The 21,128-nt window shown below is 41.3% G+C and overlaps 1 protein-coding gene across 3 annotated transcripts in view; it reads right to left on the bottom strand.

Moving 5' to 3' along the window:
- mdga2a (MAM domain containing glycosylphosphatidylinositol anchor 2a) overlaps positions 1–21,128 on the bottom strand; it is a 256,090-nt gene that overhangs the window by 16,732 nt on the left and 218,230 nt on the right. For all 3 annotated transcript variants that reach the window (XM_060933897.1, XM_060933898.1, XM_060933899.1), the window contains exons 11-13: positions 14,246–14,423; positions 5,210–5,230; positions 4,119–4,274 (exon numbers count right to left, since the gene is read on the bottom strand). In XM_060933897.1, coding sequence (XP_060789880.1) covers positions 4,119–4,274; positions 5,210–5,230; positions 14,246–14,423 — 355 coding nt within the window. The remainder of the gene's footprint in view (positions 1–4,118; positions 4,275–5,209; positions 5,231–14,245; positions 14,424–21,128) is intronic.

The following is a 21,128-nucleotide window of genomic DNA, read 5'->3' as shown; positions in this document are numbered from 1 at the left end:
AGATGTAATCTGAATTGCAGCATATGTTGCACCACAACCTGCTTGTACATTCCAACATTAATGATGCTTCACAGATGTGCAAGTTACCCACAAACTGGATGGTCCTTTTCCTCTTTAGCCTGGAGACATGACGTCCATGATTTTATAAAACAATTTGAAATGTAAACTTGTCAGACCACAGCAAAGATTTCCACTTTCCTTCAGACCATCTCAGATGAGCTCAGCACCAGAGAATTAGGCAGTGTTTCTGGATGTTGTTGATCTATGGCTTTCATTTTATGTGGTAGATCCAGCAATGAACTGTGTTTACCAACAATGGTTTTCTGAAGTTTTTCCAAGCCCATGTAGAAATATTTCTCTGGATTCTCTGAATCTTTTGGATATTATGGATTGTCAGTAGTGAAATTCCTAAATTCCTTGTAGTTGTATATTGGGAAATGTTATTCTTAAACTGTTGGTCTATTTGCCCATGCCGTTTTTCACAAAATGGTGAACCTCACCCCATCCTTGCTTGTGAACGACTGAGCCTTTCTAGTTACTAATTAACCTGTTTACCTGAAGAATGTTCCAAACTGAAGACCCAAACTGCTACCCACAGCTGAGAGGTGACTGGTTTGGATATTCAGGAACCACCAAGGCACAGGCCTGCTGGAACACTGTCTATAGTCAAGTGAGTTTTACATGGCCATGGACTAAGAAGCTGCCATTCCAAGAAAGAAGGCCCTACTCCAAAATTTAAACCTTCAAACTTGACTAAAGTTTTCAGATGACCACAGGCACAAAGAAAAGGCCTCCTGGAGGAATGTTTTATGGTCAGAGGAGACCAAGATTGATTTGTTTGGCCATAATGACCGGAGGAGCAGAAGAACACTGTACCAACTGTTAAGCATGGTGGTGGTAGCATCATGCTCTGGGGCTGTTTTGCTGCCAGTGGAACTGGTGCATTGCACAAAGTGGATGGAATAATTAAAAAGGAGGACGACCTCAGAATTCTTCAGCATGACCTCAAACCATCAGAAACTTGGACACAGTTGGGTGTTCCAACAGGACAATGACCCCAAATACATTTAAAAACTGGTTGTGGAATGGATAAAGCAGGCTAACAGTAAGCTTAAAGGAACAGTCCACCGTACTTCCATAATGAAATATGCTCTTATCTGAATTGAGACGAGCTGCTCCGTACCTCTCCGAGCTTTGCGCGACTATGGAAAGTCCGCACTATAATGACAGGCGTACTAACACCTTCTGCGCGCTTCGGCAGCGCATTGATATCTGAACTCCGTATCAATGCGCTGCCAAAGCGCGCAGAAGGTGTTAGTACGCCTGTCATTATAGTGCGGACTTTCCATAGCATAGAAAATCGCTACGTTTCAATTTGTGTAACTGAACTTGTTTCATGTCACTGGTCATATAAACCTATGTAAACAGGAAAAACGCGGAAGAGTTTGGTCGCATCTAACTACAGCCCCAAAAAATACCATTGGTCATACTGAGCCTAGCTACATTGCTAACAGGAGTGACAGCGCGTCTGACTGTGTCTGACTGACTGGGAGGTCGCGCAAAGCTCGGAGAGGTACGGAGCAGCTCGTCTCAATTTAGATAAGAGCATATTTCATTATGGAAGTACGGTGGACTGTTCCTTTAAAACAAGTCCTGACCTCGACCCTATTGAAAATATATGGACTGTGCTTAAAAGTCGGGTCCATTCCAGGAAACCAACAAATTTTAATTGAACTATATGAATTCTGCCAAGGGCGGCACGGTGGTGTAGTGGTTAGCGCTGTCACCTCACAGCAAGAAGGTCCTGGGTTTGAGCCCCGGGGCCGGCGAGGGCCTTTCTGTGTGGAGTTTGCATGTTCTCCCCGTGTCTGCGTGGGTTTCCTCCGGGTGCTCCGGTTTCCCCCACAGTCCAAAGACATGCAGGTTAGGTTAACTGGTGACTCTAAATTGACCGTAGGTGTGAATGTGGGTGTGAATGGTTGTCTGTGTCTATGTGTCAGCCCTGTGATGACCTGGCGACTTGTCCAGGGTGTACCCCGCCTTTCGCCCGTAGTCAGCTGGGATAGGCTCCAGCTTGCCTGCGACCCTGTAGAAGGATAAAGCGGCTAGAGATAATGAGATGAGAATGAGAATTCTGCCAAGAATAGTAGTCAAATATCCAACCAGAATTTTGCCAGAAGCTTGTTAATGGCTACTGAAAGCATGTGGTCAAGGTGAATCTTGCTAAGGGACATTTAACTAAATATTAGGTGAGCTGTACGTATATTTTTGACCCTGTATGTATATTTTTGACTCTGTGTTGATTTCAGAAAACCCTAAGTAAATTAAAACTTGTGCACCAAATTCTTTTTTTTTTCAATTAAAGATGTATGCTGTACAATTATTCTGCCACAGAAAAAGAACACTGTATACACAATGGATATAAAAAGTCTACACACCCCTTGTTAACTAACTAGTTTTTTGTGATAAGAAAAGAAAACCGAGAGAAATCATGTCAGAACTTTTTCCACCCTCAATGTATAATTACAATGTATTCAAATTAAATGAAAAAAAAATAAGTGTGCACACCCTTTTATATTTGAGGACCTGGCTGTGTTCAGAATGAACCAATCACATTCAGTCTCCTGTTGAAAAGTACTTATCATGCAACTGTCATCAATTCAATGATTCTGATTAACTTCCAAAAAGATCAGCTGTTTCTGTAGGATTTTCTTCACATCTTTTGGGCTTCGTGTGACTGCTGAACCCATGGTCCTCAAAGAGCTTACAAAGCACATACAGGATTTCACTTGTTGAAAGTTAACGATCAGGAGAGGGGTATAAAAGGATTTCCAAAACATTAGATTCATGGAACACCATGTAGGCCATCATCAACAAGTGGAGAAAATAAGGCACCACAGTAATATTACCAGGAACAGGAGATCCCTCCAAAATTTACAAAAGTACAAGACAAAAACCTACCAGGGAGGCTGCCAAAACACTTACAGCAACATTAAAGGTGCTGCAGGAATATCTGACAAGTACTGATTACTCTCTGCATATACCAACCATCTGTCATATTCTTCACATGTCTGGGCGATGCTTTAGGGCTGCTTTTCTTCAGCTAGAACGGGATCTTTTATCAAGGTGGAGGGAATTATGAACAACTACAATTACCAGTCAATTTTAGTGCAAAACATTCAGGTATCTGCTAGTAAGCTGAAGATGAAAAGGAGTTTCTCCTTTCAGCAAAATAATGACCAAAAGCATACAACCAAATCAACAAAGGAATTACTCAATCAAAAGATCAATGTTTTTGAATGGCCTAGCCAGAGCCCAGAGCTGAATCCAACTAAAAATCTATGGGGTGACCTGAAGTGGGCTGTGCACAGGAGATACTGCTAAGTCAGGATGTACCCCACTGGTAGACTCTTGCCCAAAAAGCATGAGTGCTGTAATAAAATCAAAAGGTGATTCAACAAAGTATTGGTTGAGAAGAAGAAGCCTTAATTTGTCACATGTACACTCAAGCACAGTGAAATTCCTCCTCTGCATTTAACCCATCTGAACACATGCATGCACACACACAAGCGAGCAATGAGCACACACACATACCCAGAGCAGGGGGCAGTTATGCTACAGCACCCGTGGAGCAATTTGGGGTTTTGGTGCCTTGCCCAAGGGCACTTCAGCCATGATACAGAGGGAGGGGAAAGTGCTATTCATTCACTCAACTCCCCTCACATTTTTCGTGCCAGTCGCAGGAACTGAACCGGCAACCCTTTGGGCCAAAGGCTGCTTCTCAAACCTTCAGACCTCATGGCTACCCCTGTTTAGGGGTGTGCACACTTATGCAACTAAGTTATTGTAAGTTTCTGAGAATAATACTTTTCTGACAGTTTTTCACTTTTGTCTCATAGTTTTTCTGATAATTTTTCATTTTTAACCACACAATTGTTATTTAGTACCTGGTAAATAAAAACATAGAAATGCAGCAGGGTGTACTTCTTTTTGCTCATGACTGTAGGTTGTGTGTGTGTGTGTGTGTGTGTGTGAGAGAGAGAGAGAGAGAGAGAGAGAGAGAGAGCGTTATCTCAGTATTGTGGGTGTGTTACAACTATATCTTAGTATTATGTTACCTTGCTTTGAGCCACTACGGTCACTGCTGGGTCCAGTATTGGGAGTGTATTTGGTGTCCCTTGTGGCAGCACTATGTCTTGTCCAATCAAATTCCTCAGTTTTGTCTTGGGTGAACATGCATATAGCTTCGTCTTCAAAACCACAGTGGAATTTACCTATGGAGGGATTAAATATTTCATACTTCATGGGTTGCCATATACAAGGAAAAGTAATATTTCTTATGTAAGTGCCTTATTCATGCTAGATCCATAAACTACAACACTAAGTGTCTCTATAAAGCAGGGGTGTCTACATTTTTTTCAAAGGGGGTCAGACTGAACCATTCAAAATACCTGATGGCCTGTCACTGTTTGCCAAAGTATTATTCATAAATTATTCAACATATTTAATATTCAAAACATGAAAAAAGTCTAACATTTGCAACAATATATATATTAAAAACTACTGAATTTAATTTTAGCAGAATAACTGCAGTAGGGTATCACCTGACAAGATGATTTTAATAAATTTATCTTGAAACAAATGACACTGACCACTTTAGTTCAACACGCTTTCATAAATTCAATCTCAGAAAAAAAAAAAAAAAAACGTTTTCCATGTTTAGTATTGCTACTAACTAGCTTTAGTAATGTTCTCCTGTGCCCCTCTTGCTCTGATAAAAAAAGAGTAGATGCTTCTGCCAGGATAGATTCCGTCAGTCCCTGAATACTGCAACGCATGCACTTTGTTTCTTAATGTCTTTTGATATTAAATTCATTAATTACCATTATCTCTTGACATATGAGGCACATGCATATGCTATTTCTCTTGATGAAAAACTACTCTGATTTTCAGCTCTCTTGAAATCACTGATCTCACTGTTAACTTTCAGCTTTTTGGCTCCAGCCATGACTAAATATAAGTTTTCATCTTGCAATTTAAGTATAAGGTACTACTGCCACTGTGAGATGGCACTGTAACATAAGAGAAACCAAAAACCAATTAAAATCAGTCTGGGGTCGCATTTGGCCCGGACTTTGGACACCGCTACTCTAAAGAGTACCTCTAAACTAGGTTATGCACACTGCACATCAATTCAAAAGATACTCACTCCAATGAGGGTTTACAGGAGCTGTAAATCAGAAGAGAAAAAGACATTATAAAATGTGAAGTCATATCTGTGGGTGGGCTACAGTCAATTGCTTATTATTACTTTACAATAAAAGATAGGGAAGACTTCTGGGCAAATATTGTTTGTCTCTGCAATGTAATTTGAAAGTGAGAAAGAGGTTTAGGCACCATTACCTTTTCTCTTACCTTTTATTAGTGGGGATAAAGGAGGAATGGGGGAAAACTCGTAAAGAGAGCTCAATTGCATGAGTGAGACAGAGAAAAGGGGTGAAGAAGGAGACTAATGGTCAGTGATGGGCTGTGAAATGCTCAGGTGAACTAATCAGCCTCATACCTCTAATTCAATTCAATTCAAAATCAGCCTACATGAGTGTGGAAGAAAGCTGCACATTTCATTGCGTGGCCATGGAGGGTGTAAAATCACTTTTGAGAGCATATGTGGAAAAGATTGCAAGACTGGAAAAAAATCCCAGTTTAACCAACCAAGATCAGAATGTGAAACCCTTTGAGCCAGAAAGAAAATGTGGTGGAACATGGGTTGCTCTACAAATCAGTTCTGTGCATGCTTGAAATACTATACAGACCTGATTTCCAGCAGCATTATCTGGGAAGTGCCAGGTAGTGCTCTGACTGTCTACGCCCATAGGATTTTAAATTATTTTTAAGATGTTTCAATTAAAGCGAGATGGCCTTTCGATTTCATAAAATTGGTGAAATTTAGTTCCCTCTGAAATTTGTTCATTGTGATATGTTTATTTCTGCAATATCTAAAAAAAAAAAACCCAGGCCATTTTGTGGCTGGGAAGTTATTTACTGTAATTTGAGGGGATTCCCTAGCAAATAATGTGCATGAAATCGCTCGCTTTGCACAGTCAAACAGAGGAAGTCCATGTGCGCATGCGCAGGTTTACCTTCTTCTTCATTTGGGTTTTATGACAGCTGGTATCCAGTGTAGCATTACTGCCATCTACAGGTTTACCTTGACCGTGCACTGACTGTTACATCATTCTGTCGCTAAACGAACAGCTGATCACACTCAGTACGTTTACATGCAGGGCCGTCGACAGGGGGGGACAACCGGGTATTTTGTCCCGGGCCCAGGCATGAGGGGGGGCCCAGAACTGGTCCCTCATGAAGATGCCATTAATCATTCTGTTTCATTTCAAAATGTATTGATTTGGGGGAGAAAAATGTGCTATATTTGCATTCAATGAATGATTTCTGGTTCTTTTGCCTTTATTGTCTTCGAAAATAGATTCAAGAACCCACCTACCACCCCTAATGCAGAAATGGTTTGGTCTTTGATTAAGGCGCCAAATAACACGGTACTATTCCATCATAACGCTTCGACAATAAGTGTGCGAGCCCATTTACCAACATGCACAAGTCAGGAGCAAAGAAAAGAAAAGAGAAAAAGAGATGAAGAAGCCAAGAGCCTCAGGGGCTCACTGCATAGATATTTTAGAAAAGATTCAGATGATGCAGCAGGTGGTGAAGGCAGTGGGGCAGCTGAGCCAGGTAAGACACAGATAACTTTTTTCCAGCCCCGTAATGTAACCCCAGCACGCGCGACGCGCCATTCATAATTATAAAGTAGGGGATAGCAGGGTACACTGAGTGAACACTGAAATGCACAGGGCATTGAATTATTTCATAAACATATCGGTTTAATAACACTGTGTTGCATATATCTCAATGAAGCAAAGAATAGCACATTGGCCCGCAATCATATCCAAATGTTTTAGGCACGCTTGCTGAGCTGCGCTGAGCTGGACTCCGGTTAGCTGAAAGCCCGTGGAACGCTGCCTCTTGTTAATTAAACCTTATTTTGTTGGAAATCATCCCGTGTAGATACGACGGCATGTGAAATTGCCAGCTAGATAGAGTTTAATGTAACGAATGGGCTATAAATGGGGTGTTTTGAGGTTAGTCTGTTGCAAAACATTAAACTTTCGCTTAGACTGGATACTCTTCAAACAATTCCCTTGCTCAAGTGAAAAATGATAGGCCTGTATGAAAAGCGCAATTAATGAAAGTAGCCTAATAAGCCCTAAATGAATAAAACAACCTCTGTTTTATTGTTGTTGCTTACACGTTAAGATTTTGAAATCTTCTCGGTCCAGTTCTATATCCAGGGAACGTTGTAATCCTTTTGGTTTATCCGTAATAAACGTGTCAGCCCCCAGGTCAGATAGGCTAATGTTACGTGGTTGGGAGGGTGTCAATTTTTTTTGTAACATTCTAAATCGAGTACGGAAAGGACGTTTAAGAAAAACAAGACAAAAAAAAATACACTGAAAAACTCACTGTACACATCACTAGTGGTGATGCTTCTATGTTCAGATTTTGGGAAAGCCATAATTCCGTTCTCATTGAGGCCCAGTTCCATCCCATAAACAATCATTTTGGTTTATCAACTACCTGCACTCAAACATGTCACAGGAGAGGCTCAATGGGCTGGCTATGCTCTCTATAGAGCGCGAACTTGCAAAGAAGCTGGACTTCAATGACCTTATTGACGACTTTGCCACAGCAAAAGTCCGGCGCATTGCATTTCGCACCTGAATAGTTGCAGACTAAGGAAATGTTCAAACTGTAAATATGTTGAAATGTTGAAATAAAATGGTTGACTGTTATAATGGGTTTGGAATACCTGTTATTTAAGGGTTGGAATGAATGGAGACTGAAAAGAGGGGTTGGGTGTGGGTGGTTGCTGTGTGGCGATGTGCGTGCGCGCGTATGTGTGTGTGTGTGTGTGGGGGGGGGGGGCACTCAGATTATTTGGGGGGGGGGCCCACTCAGATTATTTTGTCCCGGGCCCAGCCAAAGCTGTCAACGGCCCTGTTTACATGCACATCCAAATCGAGCTGCTGTCGGTAATCGAGCAAAGGGTCCCAGCAGGGGTGCCAGAGAAATCCAATCCTACATGCACATAAGGAAATCGAGCTATTGTGTGAGGTACATTGTGCACCCGAGCCACAGGTGGCGCTACACGCCCCATTGTGTTGGTACACTTCCGGTTGTCGTCATGAAGAAGAGCTATTCAAGAGCAGTATTGCCAGATACTGCTGACGTTTTCCAGCCCAAAATATGTTCAAAACCCGCCAAAATGCACTTAAAACCGCCCAATCTGGCAACACTGTCAAGAGTATAAACAAAGTTATCAGTTCCGTGTTCACAAGAAGTGTTTGTAGTTTGTATGTACGAACAGAAGTGTTCCTAATAAAATGGCCACTAAGTTGAAGTTGATCTGTAATGTGAACATATTAACTGTTAGCCTGCTAACATGCTAATAACTTACCAACTAATTGGAAATGGGTGCGTACATGCCCAGACACAAGTGTTCCTAATAAAGTGGCAGCTAAGGTGACGTGTCATGCCGACCGAGGCTGTTTTTTGTTTTTCGACCGAGGCTGTTGTGTTTCCCGCTTGTGGTCTCGTCACTCGTCACTTCCGGAAGGGGAAGTGCTGAAGTAAGCAGCTCGACTACGTATCTCGATAGGGTATACATGCACTAAGTAGCTCGGCAAAAATCGCATAATCTAGGTCGTGTAGCTCGATTGCGAGGAATCAAGTTCGGTTCAATTTCAGCCTAGCTAAGGTGTTTCCATGCCATTTAGAACTTTGATTTCAGTTGAGCAACGGCAGAAATTCGCTTTTCTCTATGTGCATGTAAATGCACTGACAGAGGTGCTCGCTGACCGCCGATATTTATTAGTCTGGTCCTGCGTTTCCTTTCCTTCGCAACATAACGTCTTTTCTTCTCGCTTTCCGTTACTGTAGTCAGTCTTTCATGCTTCATTCACACACTCACATCCTCCATTTTTCTTTCCTGTTTCAAATTTGTATCCCACAATGCCTTGCACGAACGGGGAAAGCCCATCACATAATGCATGATGTAGTGGTGCATGGTGAAGCAGGAAAAAATAGCAGATAATTTAGAGCCACATGGCCCTAAATTCATTAATTGTTCTATTTAAAAAAAAACAAACAAATAAAATTGGAAGTCTGTGATTGGAATTCAGTAGCTTTCGGTCCACTAAACAAAAATAATTGGGTGTCAGGGAAAATTCTTTTTTTGACCAACACTTGAAAAATCTGAAAGGCAGTCTACCTTTAATTTTATTTTTCAATTTCATGTTGTGATCAGGCTCCCATGATGTGAAAATGGCACTTAAATTAATATAATTGGTCTGAAGTGCTTGACAGAAGACAATTTCACAGAAAACACAACTTTGTGAAAATACAGTGTCTTGCAAAAGTATTCATCCTCCTTGGTGTTTGTCCTGTTTTGTCACATTACAAGCTGGAATTAAAATGGATTTTGGAGGGGTTAGCACCATTTGATTTACACAACATGCCTAGAACTTTAAAGGTGAAAATTGTTTTATTGTGACAAACAATAATTAAGATGAAAAAACAGAAATCTGGAGTGTGCATAGGTATTCACCCTCCAAAGTCAATACTTTGTAGGGCCACCTTTTGCTGCAATTACAGCTGCAAGTCTCTTGGGGTGTGTCTCTATTAGCTTAGCACATCTAGCCACTGGGATTTTTACCCATTCCTCAAGGCAAAACTGCTCCAACTCCTTCAAGTTAGATGGGTTGTGTTGGTGTACAGCAGTCTTCAAGTTATGTCACAGATTCTCAATTGGATTGAGGTCTGGGCTTTGATTAGGCCATTCCAAGACATTTAAATGTTTCCCTTTAAACCACTCCAGTGTAGCTTTAGCAGTATGTTTAGGGTCATTGTCCTGCTGGAACGTGAACCTTTGTCCCAGTCTCAAACCTCTGGCTGACTCAAACAGGTTTTCCTCCATAACTGCCCTGTATTTAGTGCCATCCATCTTTCCTTCAGTCCTGACCAGCTTTCCTGTCCCTGCAGCTAAAAAACATCCCCACAGCATGATGCTGCCACCACCATGCTTCACTGTAGGAATGGTGTTCTCAGGGTGATGGGAAGTGTTGGGTTTGCACCACACATGGCATTTCCCATGATCATCTAATCAGAAAATTTTTCATGTGCTTGTGGAGTCTGTCACATGCTGTTGGGCAAATTCCAAATGTGTTTTCTTACTTTTTCTTTAAGCAATGGCTTTTTTCTGGCCACTCTTCCATAAAGCCCTGCTCTGTGGAGTGCATGGCCTAAATTGGTCCTATGGACAGATACTCCCATCTCCGCTGTGGATCTTTGCAACTCCTTCAGTGTTCTCTTTGGTGTCTTTGTTGCATCTCTGATTAATGCCCTCCTTGCCTGGTCTGGGAGTTTTGGCGGACGGCCTTCTCTTGTCAGGTTTGTAGTGGTGCCATATTCTTTCCATTTTGCTATACTGGATTTAATGGTGCTCCCTGGCATATTCAAAGTTTGGGATATGTTTTATAACCCAACCCTGATTTATACTTCTCCACAACTTAATCTCTGACATGTTTGGAGTGCTCCTTGGTTTTCATATTGCTTGCTTAGTAGTGTTGCAGAATCAGGGTCCTTCCAGAACAAGTTGATTTTATACAGACATCATGTGACAGATCATGTGACACTGATTGCACACAGGTGGATCTTAACCAACAAATTATGTGACTTCTGAAGGTAACTGAATGGACCAGCTCTTATTTAGGGGTTTCATACAAAAGGGGGTGAATACCTATGCACACTCCAGATTTCTATTTTTTCATCTTAATTATTGTTTGTGTCACAATAAAAAAACAATTTGCACCTTTAAAGTGGTAGGTATGTTGGGTAAATCAAATGGTGCTAAATCCTCCCCCCCAAAAAAATCTATTTAATTCCATCTTGTAATGTGGCAAAACAAGACAAACACCAAGGGAGGTGCATACTTTTGCAAGACACCTGTATGCCTTCCACATTGTAGCACTCCTGATCTTGGAGGTTTGCTCTGTATAATTTCAGTAACATCATTATGAACCTGCAGAAAATGCAATAACTCCTTGCAAAAATACCTTTAACCCCACTGGTTCCATGTGGCTGCTTGCATCAAGTCCAAGTCCTTGAAACTTGCAAACAGAGTAGCCAATGTACTATATCCATTTATTATCTATATCGCTTATCCATCGGGGTTACGGGGGAAGCTGGCGCCAATCCCAGCTGACTTCTGGTGAGAGGTGACATACACCCTGGGCAGGTTGCCAATCTATTTCAGAGCTAACACAGAGATGAACAATCATTCACACCTATGGGCAATTTAGAGTAGCCAGTTAACCCAATACACAGGGCTTTGGACTGTGGGAGGAAACTGAAGCACCTGGAGAGAGCATGCAAACTCTGTACAGAAAGGCCTCAGTCAGCTCAAGGTTTGAACCCAGATCCTTCTTGCTGCGAGACAACAGTACTAACCACTGCACCACCATACTGCCCTAAAAATTCCTGTGGATTTTAAAACTTTTGCATGATTGTTTGCCAAGATATGCTATATTTATGGGCTTTGGTAGCCATGTTCCATATTACACTGTGTGAGTTTGCAAAGCATTCTGGGAATTTTCTTCTACCACTCTGTTTGGAGTCTGCATCTGAAACCGCTCTATTTAGATGGCCATCTGGATGGTTAGAGGACCATTCCCCCCTCAAGCCACAAAAAAGGGACACCCTACAGTACAAAGGAACACTCAAAATGGAGGGGTAAGGCCAAGTGGTAGGGCTAAAGGGGATAACTGGGATTGGGCCTTTGTATGTAAGGAGCAAACTCACTGAACAATACTTTGCACTGACTCAAGGTTTTGAGTGTTTATATCGTGATAAGTGGTGATTGACCCCACATGCGTGTGATCAGTAGATGGGTGATTGTGAATGTGCATGTTGAAAGTTGGAGGCCAAGACTGCCATGTCTGTTGGTGATAACGTATGTTGAGAACTGGAATTCATGGGGGCCATGTCTGTAGGCTGCGAGTTTGACGGTGATTCTGGCATAGACATAAGTCATCTAAAAATAAAAACATTTGCTGGTTATGAACTGTTATTCATGACGTTCAGCTTACTACCAACCAGGCTTGTACTCAAATATGTTGGGCTTAGGTGGATTGGTGGTGCAGTGGCTAGCACTGTCACCTCATAGCAAGCAGGTTCTGGGTTTGAACATGCTGGTTGACCGAGGCCATTCTGTGTGGAGTTTACATTTTCTCCACATTCCTGCATAGGTTTCTGCTGGGTGCTCTGGTACCCTTCCATAGTCCAAAGACACGGGCTGCGTTCCTATAGTCTTTTTTGCTTCAGAATGTACCTGAGTGAGTGAAATGACCTGGAAGTACTGAAGTAGCAGCTATGATAGCCATAATAAGAACTGTTTGAATTCTATAAATGCTAATGAAAGGTGCTTCAGTGCTTCCTTTCCTATCTCCTCTAGCACAGGGCACACTAGACCAATCTTTACAAAAGGAAAGGAGATAATGCTATCCCACAATTCCTTGTGGCACCCACATTTAAAGCAACACACCATTCATGCAAACAAATAATTATATAAATAATTAAATATTAAATAAATCATACAATAATTGGTATTCATGTCAATAAATATGAATGGAGAGGATGGTGTGTGTGAGCAACCGTGCTCAATATGACAATCATTTTGTTTCAGTTTTATGACTAGTAGCTTTTATTCCTTTTTTATTTCAATTCCAACTTTGTTACTCAAGTAATATTTTTCACTGTGTTGTCCACATTTATATGGCCTGCATGAAACAACACGGTAAGAATGCATGGGACAAAGATACACTTTTTGTAGTGCATCTTCAGAACACTGGAGTTTCACACAGCAGACACACATCAATAGCATGTGCTGTCACATAATTGTGTAGCCTAGTGAAAGTGCAGTCAGATCCTCTTAGCACCGCAGTAGTCTTTTCCTACATCCTTATGAATCCCCTTTCATATCTTTCCTTGACCTCATGACGTTTTACATCTAGGTTAAGGAAAAGTCATTAGGAAAGGATACAGGATGGATTATTAGAACGCAGCCATGTAGATTAGGTCAACTGGCCACTAAATTGCCAAAAGGCGTGAATGTGAGAGCATATGTCTGTTTGTCTTTCTGTATTAGCCATGCAATACAGGACTGGCAACCTATCCAGGGTGTATCCTGCTTCTCACCCAAAGTTAGCTGGGATTAGCTCCAGCTCCCCCTTGACCCTCAATGGATAAGTGGTATAGATGGATGAATGGATGTTGTTAAAAGCGCAATACAAAAATCTTTTTTAAAGAATCGGAATTGAGTGACCATGGCCTTTTGCGGAACTGTTATTCCTTACAATAATATGACAAAGCTTATCTGATTTATTTTTCATTTATAGCAATTTTATTGGTGTGAGGAAAAACTGTGTGTGCAGCCCAAGTGACAGAACAAATGACAGAACAAACTTGTTGTGGAACAAATAGCTACTTCATGATTTGTCCCATTGGTTTCATGTTGTTCATCCTGAATTGATCTATTACATTCACATTATGCATGTTGTGCCAGAAACTTCAAATGTCTTTGTGCTGGGATCAACTAAGACTGTCGTGTCCTACTTTGTTTTGTAGCTTTATTTATTGGGCAGTAAGCAAAGCATAATGCCAAGTGGTTGTGCTTCATACCAAGGTGATTAAAGTGATGTTTGTTTGTTTTTTGCCATGTGGGGAAACAGGACTTGTAGCTGCCTGTGAATCATCCAAAGTTTTTAGCTCTACAGTCTGAAGCAACGGGTCCATATTGTATGTTGATTTACCACCAACATTTGGACCTGTTCCAGTCTGACCAAGGCTTGAATTAGTAAACAAATAAAACAAACTTTTAAAGTAAGTTTCTTTTTTGGGATACAAATGCCTATAAAATGTTTCCCCGAGGCACTGAGTTGAGTAGAATGAGATGAGAATGTTAACTGATCAAAGAAAGTGTTGCTGTTGAACTTCTTGAGTTTTAGCTTTTTTAACTTTTTAAGTATGAAAAAAAAATACAATTCTGTCATGTGTAAATCAACAAAGAACTCCAAGTTGTTATTTATGCTTATTTGTATGAGTATTCTGTACTCACCACTATAGCGAATGATCCTCTCAGTGGAATCTCCTTCTCCAAAGCGGGTGATAGGGGTGAGGCGCACCTGGTAGGCCTCAGGTTTAACAAGCTCAGTCAGGTTGTAGGTAATGAGCTCACCTTTTTGAATGGTACCTTCCATGGGGATCTCCTGCTCCCACCATCTCTGTTGTCCTGTCTGAGGAAGAAAAGATTTTCCTTAAGGTTACTTTTTTACACTTCTATATTACTCTGATACCCTTGGATCAGTATTGTACCCAGTAATTTCTAGTAACTTGATGTAGATGATAGCATTGGCTATGGACACAACTTGTTTATAAGTGGAGTAAAAAAGAAAGAGCTTTGGAGCTCTGTTTTTATATGTAAAACAAATTCCAACCTGATTCCACAGACATAATTGTATTTTATTTCTTAAACCTACTTAAGCCAACTTTCTTAAGCCAAGATTCTGCAAGAAGGATGAGGTTGAGATCTTACACACACACACACACACACACACACACACACACACACACACACACACACACACACACACACACACACACACACCAGAAATATCAGAAATTTTCTGTAAGCATGTGATTTTTACTGGCAACAAAACACGCGAATCAACAGACTTCACTTTTATGAAGTTTAAGTTTCACTCGGTGAGATAACGCATGCGCAGTACTGACACAGATACTAGTAAACAATCCCATTACTATAGCAACGTAATTCTTGCTGTCTAAAAAGATAACTTTTTCAGACTGAATAAAAACAAACAAAAGCATGTCACATAAAATGATCAATGGTCGGGCTTATTTTACATCCAAATGCTTGACACTTGAGCATCTTGAGGGATGTTTACAGCAATTTAGAAGCAATGTGTCCATGAGATCCACCTCAGTAAGTCATGTAGCGTGTAGGTGATGTCACAATTTGTACTCTGAGCATGATATTTGAACCTTGGAGTGAGATGTCAGCGCCCAGGGACATTGTTTTTCTTTGAAAATAAAATCTGTACACAGTCTACAAGTACAAATATGAACAAGTGAACACTCAAGCATGTCTTGTATGGATATTATCTGTCAGTATAAAGGAGTTTATTTTTTGGGTTTTGTTTGGCTTTGGATTTTTCATGTGCAGCAGTAAAAGACCTTGGGGTGATCACTGATACAACTCTTTCATTTGAAACTCGTGGATAATATTACTACATTTGGACATAAAGTATGAATATTGGGCATATGAATTAAACAACCACACAAACCAACAAAGAGAGAACGTATTCTTGGTAAATAGGAATTATAGAATCACAAATGATACACAGCAGGCAAAATAAATATTTTAGATTATAATAAGATGTGTGAAGCAACACACTGACTTTTTGACCAAGTGTTTGACTAAGCTACTTCTTGGCTCATTTCATTAAGTGAAAGCCAAGCTAAAGTCCAATATAAGGCAGGAAAAAAAATATTTCATCCAACTCAAACGACCCCACCTTGGGTTTAAATAAATTTTGGTTAATATCTGTTATACCACGACAGTAGCCATATTTAATTAAAACCCAACACAGATAATGTATTCCATCATGTATTCCTCCAAGGACTCTGAGTGAAGAAACAGCTTGTCAGTAAACAAGCTATAATAGCTGTGTAATCACAAAATGACTGATTGCAGCTTCTTTAAACCCCTTCCAAGAAGGCTATAAATCTTACACTCTAATTTGCTTTAATTAATGTACTAATGGTGTCTGATGTAAGCAAACCACCATTATTTTAATGAACTAACAGACAATTTTTCAAATAAAACATCAATTTAGAAAAAAAAAGTAATTTAAATGAATGCAGGAGTTTTTTTTTTTTTTTTGCACACCATAGGGTTATTCCAACACTCATTAGTGTAATTGTGAATATAAGCTTGGCTTATAATGTTACCATGAAACAATTAGGCAAGCTGTAAATAAACACTGCTGGCAAACTGTTGTTGTAACAGCTGCTGATCTTGGCAACAAAACCTTTCTCAGCAAGTTTAGCTGAGGAGCACAGTTTACATTGCCTCTTATGGTGGTTAAAAGGATATTGTGTATATCATCCAGGTCAAATAAAAAAAGAGCAAGTTGTGGAGGAAAGTTGTGAAAAAACAAAAGAAAACAAAAATGGAGTTGCAGCAACAGCAGCCAGGGCTTCCCTTCAGGGCTTTGCTTGCATCTTGTAACAAGATTTCTATCTTGAGATCCAATTACTCTTTATTGCTACTGTGCAATTTCTCATTCCATGCCTGCAGATCTTACAGAAGAAAGGCAATGGTAGGTCAGAAAAAAAGGAAAGACCTTGTGCTCTAAACCCTTCATTCCACTTCTCACTATTATTACAGAATTTCCTGTAATAAAAAACGAACTGAGTTTACAGACTTGGATCCTGCCTATCTCCCTCACAGATTACTGTACAGGTCACACAAAACTATCACTTTATATTCTTTTGTATTAAGCCTGTTTATGCACACAACAAAAATGTGATGTGCTAAAGTTCAATAGTGAGAAAATGGATAAATCCCTTGTGTGCTAGGATGTAATGTAATTACATTACAGGCATTGAGTAGGAGCAATGTACAAAATATCCAGAGTACGTAGCCTAGGTACCTTGCTCAAGGGCACTTCAGGCAGTCCTGCTGGTCTAGGGAATTGAACCAGCAACTACCTGGTCCCAAAGCTACTTCTTTAACAAGTAGGCCATGGCATCCCAAAGAACAAGTCCAATGGCCAGAGCTGTGCAAATAGGCTTTCAACCATGCAAACGCAGCTTTGTGTGGGGTGTGCTGTTGCAGTCACCTGATTTTTCTACCCCTTTTTATGCTGTAGACCAGGGGTTCTCAAACTTTTTCAAGCTGGGCCCCCCCACCAAAGCTGGTTCATTGCAGTTGGGGCCCCCCCTCTTCCCGGCGCCACCCCCCCCTTACCGCCCCCCCACTACACCACCTTGCATAGATAGATAGATAGACTATTATTTTTAGGCCCACACTGTTATTATTATTATTATTATTATTATTATTATTATTATTATTATCAGTAGCGGTATGTAGGCCTATCATCATTACTATGCTATTGTTATAACTGGAAGTAGCATCAGACTTCTAATGTGAGCTTGCAGGCATTATTATTATTACTATTGTTATTATGAGTAGTGGTAGGCCTATTCTCATTACTAGGCTATAGCTATATAATTATGAGGTTACATGTTTTGCTGTTATTATTATTATTATTATTATTATTATCTCATCTCATCTCATTATCTCTAGCCGCTTTATCCTTCTACAGGGTCGCAGGCAAGCTGGAGCCTATCCCAGCTGACTACGGGCGAAAGGCGGGGTACACCCTGGACAAGTCGCCAGGTCATCACAGGGCTGACACATAGACACAGACACCCATTCACACTCACATTCACACCTACAGTCAATTTAGAGTCACCAGTTAACCTAACCTGCATGTCTTTGGACTGTGGGGGAAACCGGAGCACCCGGAGGAAACCCACGTAGACACGGGGAGAACATGCAAACTCCGCACAGAAAGGCCCTCGCCGGCCATGGGGCTCGAACCCAGACCTTCTTGCTGTGAGGTGACAGCGCTAACCACTACACCACCGTGCCGCCATTATTATTATTATTATTATTATTATTATTATTATTATTATTATTATTATCAGTAGGCCTATTATCATTACTAGGCTATTGCTATAACTGGGAATTGGCACTAGACCTCTGATATGAATTTATGCTTTATTACTGTTATTATTACTAGGCCTAATAATAGGCATATCATCTGCATGTTTTACAGAAGCTTACACGTAGGCGATGTTAATGTGAGACCTGAGCCTGCTTTGCCTTACAAAGATCCTCAATTCTTAGTGCAATGTCTGATAAACATGGCCTCAAATCATCCTCGATTTGTGCATGATTGCGGTATTTCATTTTGAGTGCAGTCATTTTTGAGAATCCTGCCTCACACAAATATGTGGATGCGAAAGGGAGGAGAATCTTCAAGGCAATGTCACAGAGTTGAGGGTATTCCTGCATCAATGCTGCCCAGAATGACGAAAGAGGGCAGGAGGTAAAAAGTTCCTTCAGCCTACTATCACTCTTCAGCTCAATAAGCTGTTCCTGCATATCAATTGACAGCTTGTTTGCTGTGCACACAAATGGATCTTGAACCCATGCAAAAGAGCGATAATCCTCTTTAAAGTACATCACAAATTCTTTTCTCATTGCAGACAGGTGCTCAGACGCTGATTGAAATAGAGAGGAGAAATCATGTGACGTGCCTGCATCAGTGATAAAGTCTGCAAGGCTTGGGAACATGTCGCAGTTCCCTCGACTGATGTGGCCATGCCAGAGGTCAATTTTTTGTGTGAAGGCGTCCACTCTGTCTGCGAGGAGCAAAATATGAGTTTCGCGGCCTTGCAGAGACAGGTTGAGGCCATTCAAATGGTCAAATATATCGACCAAATAGAACAGAGACGCAAGCCACATAGTGTCATCCAGATGCTTCGCCAGATCTGATTTGATTTCTGTCAAAAAACACTTCACCTCCTCTTGCAGCTCATACAAGTGCTGCAACACCCGCCCCCTGGAGAACCAGCGAACTTCAGTGTGCAGAAGCAGCTGTTCGTGCCCTGACCCCATCTCCTGGCAGAGGACCCCAAACAAGCGAGAGTTTAGCGGCCGTGATTTGATTAGATTTGTCATTTTCACGGACTGGTTCAGCATGGAGTCAAAGAGAACTGGCATTTTTTTAGCAGCTAATGCTTCGCGATGGACCATACAATGTGTCCATTTCACAAGTGGAGCTACTTGCTGAACACGAGCAACTAGGCCACGCTCGCGGCCCATCATTGCCCGTGCGCCATCCGTGCATAGGCCAACACATCGGTCCCAAGCCAAACCATTTTCACGGATAAAAATATCAAGGACATTGAAGATGGCTTCTCCTGTAGTGTGCGACTGAAGAGGCCGGCAAAACAGGACATCCTCCTCAATCGCCTTGTCACACAGATACCTGACATACGTAGGCGAGAAGCTGTGCCTGCCCAGCAATATCGGTGGATTCGTCCAGCTGCAGCGCGTAGTAAGGACTCTGTTTTATGAACTCTATGAGTTGCTCTCTGATGTCATTAGACATGTCTGAAATCCTCCTAGCGACTGTGTCATTGGACAGTGGTACTGCACCGAGTTTGGCTGCTGCACCATCTCCTATCATTATTCTGCACGTCTTGTGCGGCCGGCAAAATGAGAGTCTTGGCAATTGTATGCGGTTTACCCAGTTTAGCTATTCTTTTGGCCACTACATACGATGCCTCCAAACACTGTTTAGACACAGTGCTGTGCACTGAAATGGCTGCCTGTTGCTGATGGAGGCCATCAAGCTTTCTTTTAAAATATTCTGCTGGTTTATCTTTAATAGCAGCATGTTTTGTTTCGAGGTGCCTTTTAAGTTTGCAGGGCTTCATGCTGTCGTTTGCTAGCACCTCGGCACACACGACACACTGAGGTCTCAGATCAGCCGTGACTGTAAATCCAAACTGCAGGTATGCTTCATCGTACCTTCGAAGCTTTTTTGCAGCTGGTGGTGCGTCAGTTGCCTTGTTGGTCCTCACTAGAAATCTCTCCATTTTTGTTAATTATAATTTGGATGTGTGGCTATATTAAGAGACAAGTATCGGGGACTAATCAGACAGGACTTATGCACATTCTTTAATGCAAATGTTTAACAATTTTGCAGGCAATACCAATTTTATTTGAAGACTCTTTGGTTTGGTTGATTTGTTTCTGTGTTATAGTAGTCCAACCACTTGCATTTTCGACATGGGAATTTTCGTGATTTTTTTCCTGATTTTTTTTCCCCTCATCCTAGCCTACTCGCCCCCCCCCAGGGGGGCGGGCCCCACTGGTTGAGAACCACCGCTGTAGACTGATGCATTGGACAGAGGGCAGAAGGTCATTTTGTCCCAGGTGGTGGAGGGGGAAGAGTGCCAAGTGCTGTACATTGGCCGCAAGCTCTTGGTGTGAGAGAGAAAGTAAGCACAGTAGAGAAGGAGTGTCTGGCCATCAAGTGGGTGGTCCTCACTCTCTAGATACTAAATGCTGGGATACCCTTTCTCTGTGTTCTGATCACACCCTGCTCTAATGGCTCAACTGCATAAAGGTTGCTAACATGCAGATCACTCGTTGATCTCTGACACTTCAGCAATTTTTGTTTGAGATGAGAAATAATTACCCCCTTATAGTCTGAATGAAAATGTAAACGGTGAGTCAAGATAGGACAAAATATTTATTTACAATGTGTATGAATGAAATGTAATTCCAAATTAACATAGTTGCGCCTTCCCAAAAACACATTCAGATGCTTTTGAAATGATCTCATTTAATTCTGTGTGAAATAGACTGGTCTTGGAAAGATTGTCCTTTCTATTGCCAGCACAAGCTGGGAGAAAAGGTGCATAAACAATATAATTAATGGGACCAATAATGGTCCAGGGGATTGACTATACCTTGGAAGTTAATTAAAGTGGCCCGACCCCTTGTGCACTGCGCCTGGGGATTGACTATACCTTTGAGGTTCATTAAACCAGCCTGATCCGCATGCACTGGGCTCAGGGCTTGACTATACAGTGGGGCAAAAAAGTATTTAGTCAGCCACCAATTGTGCAAGTTCTCCCACTTAAAAAGATGAGAGAGGCCTGTAATTTTCATCATAGGTACACTTCAACTATGAGAGACAGAATGGGGGGAAAGAATCCAGGAAATTACATTGTAGGATTTTTAATGAATTAATTGGTAAATTCCTCAGTAAAATAAGTATTTGGTCACCTACAAACAAGCAAGATTTCTGGCTCTCACAGACCTGTAACTTCTT

This window comes from Neoarius graeffei, chromosome 11, assembly GCF_027579695.1.
Source record: "Neoarius graeffei isolate fNeoGra1 chromosome 11, fNeoGra1.pri, whole genome shotgun sequence".
NCBI classification, from domain to species: Eukaryota; Metazoa; Chordata; class Actinopteri; order Siluriformes; family Ariidae; genus Neoarius; species Neoarius graeffei.
This window is presented reverse-complemented; position numbering and strand designations above follow the sequence as displayed.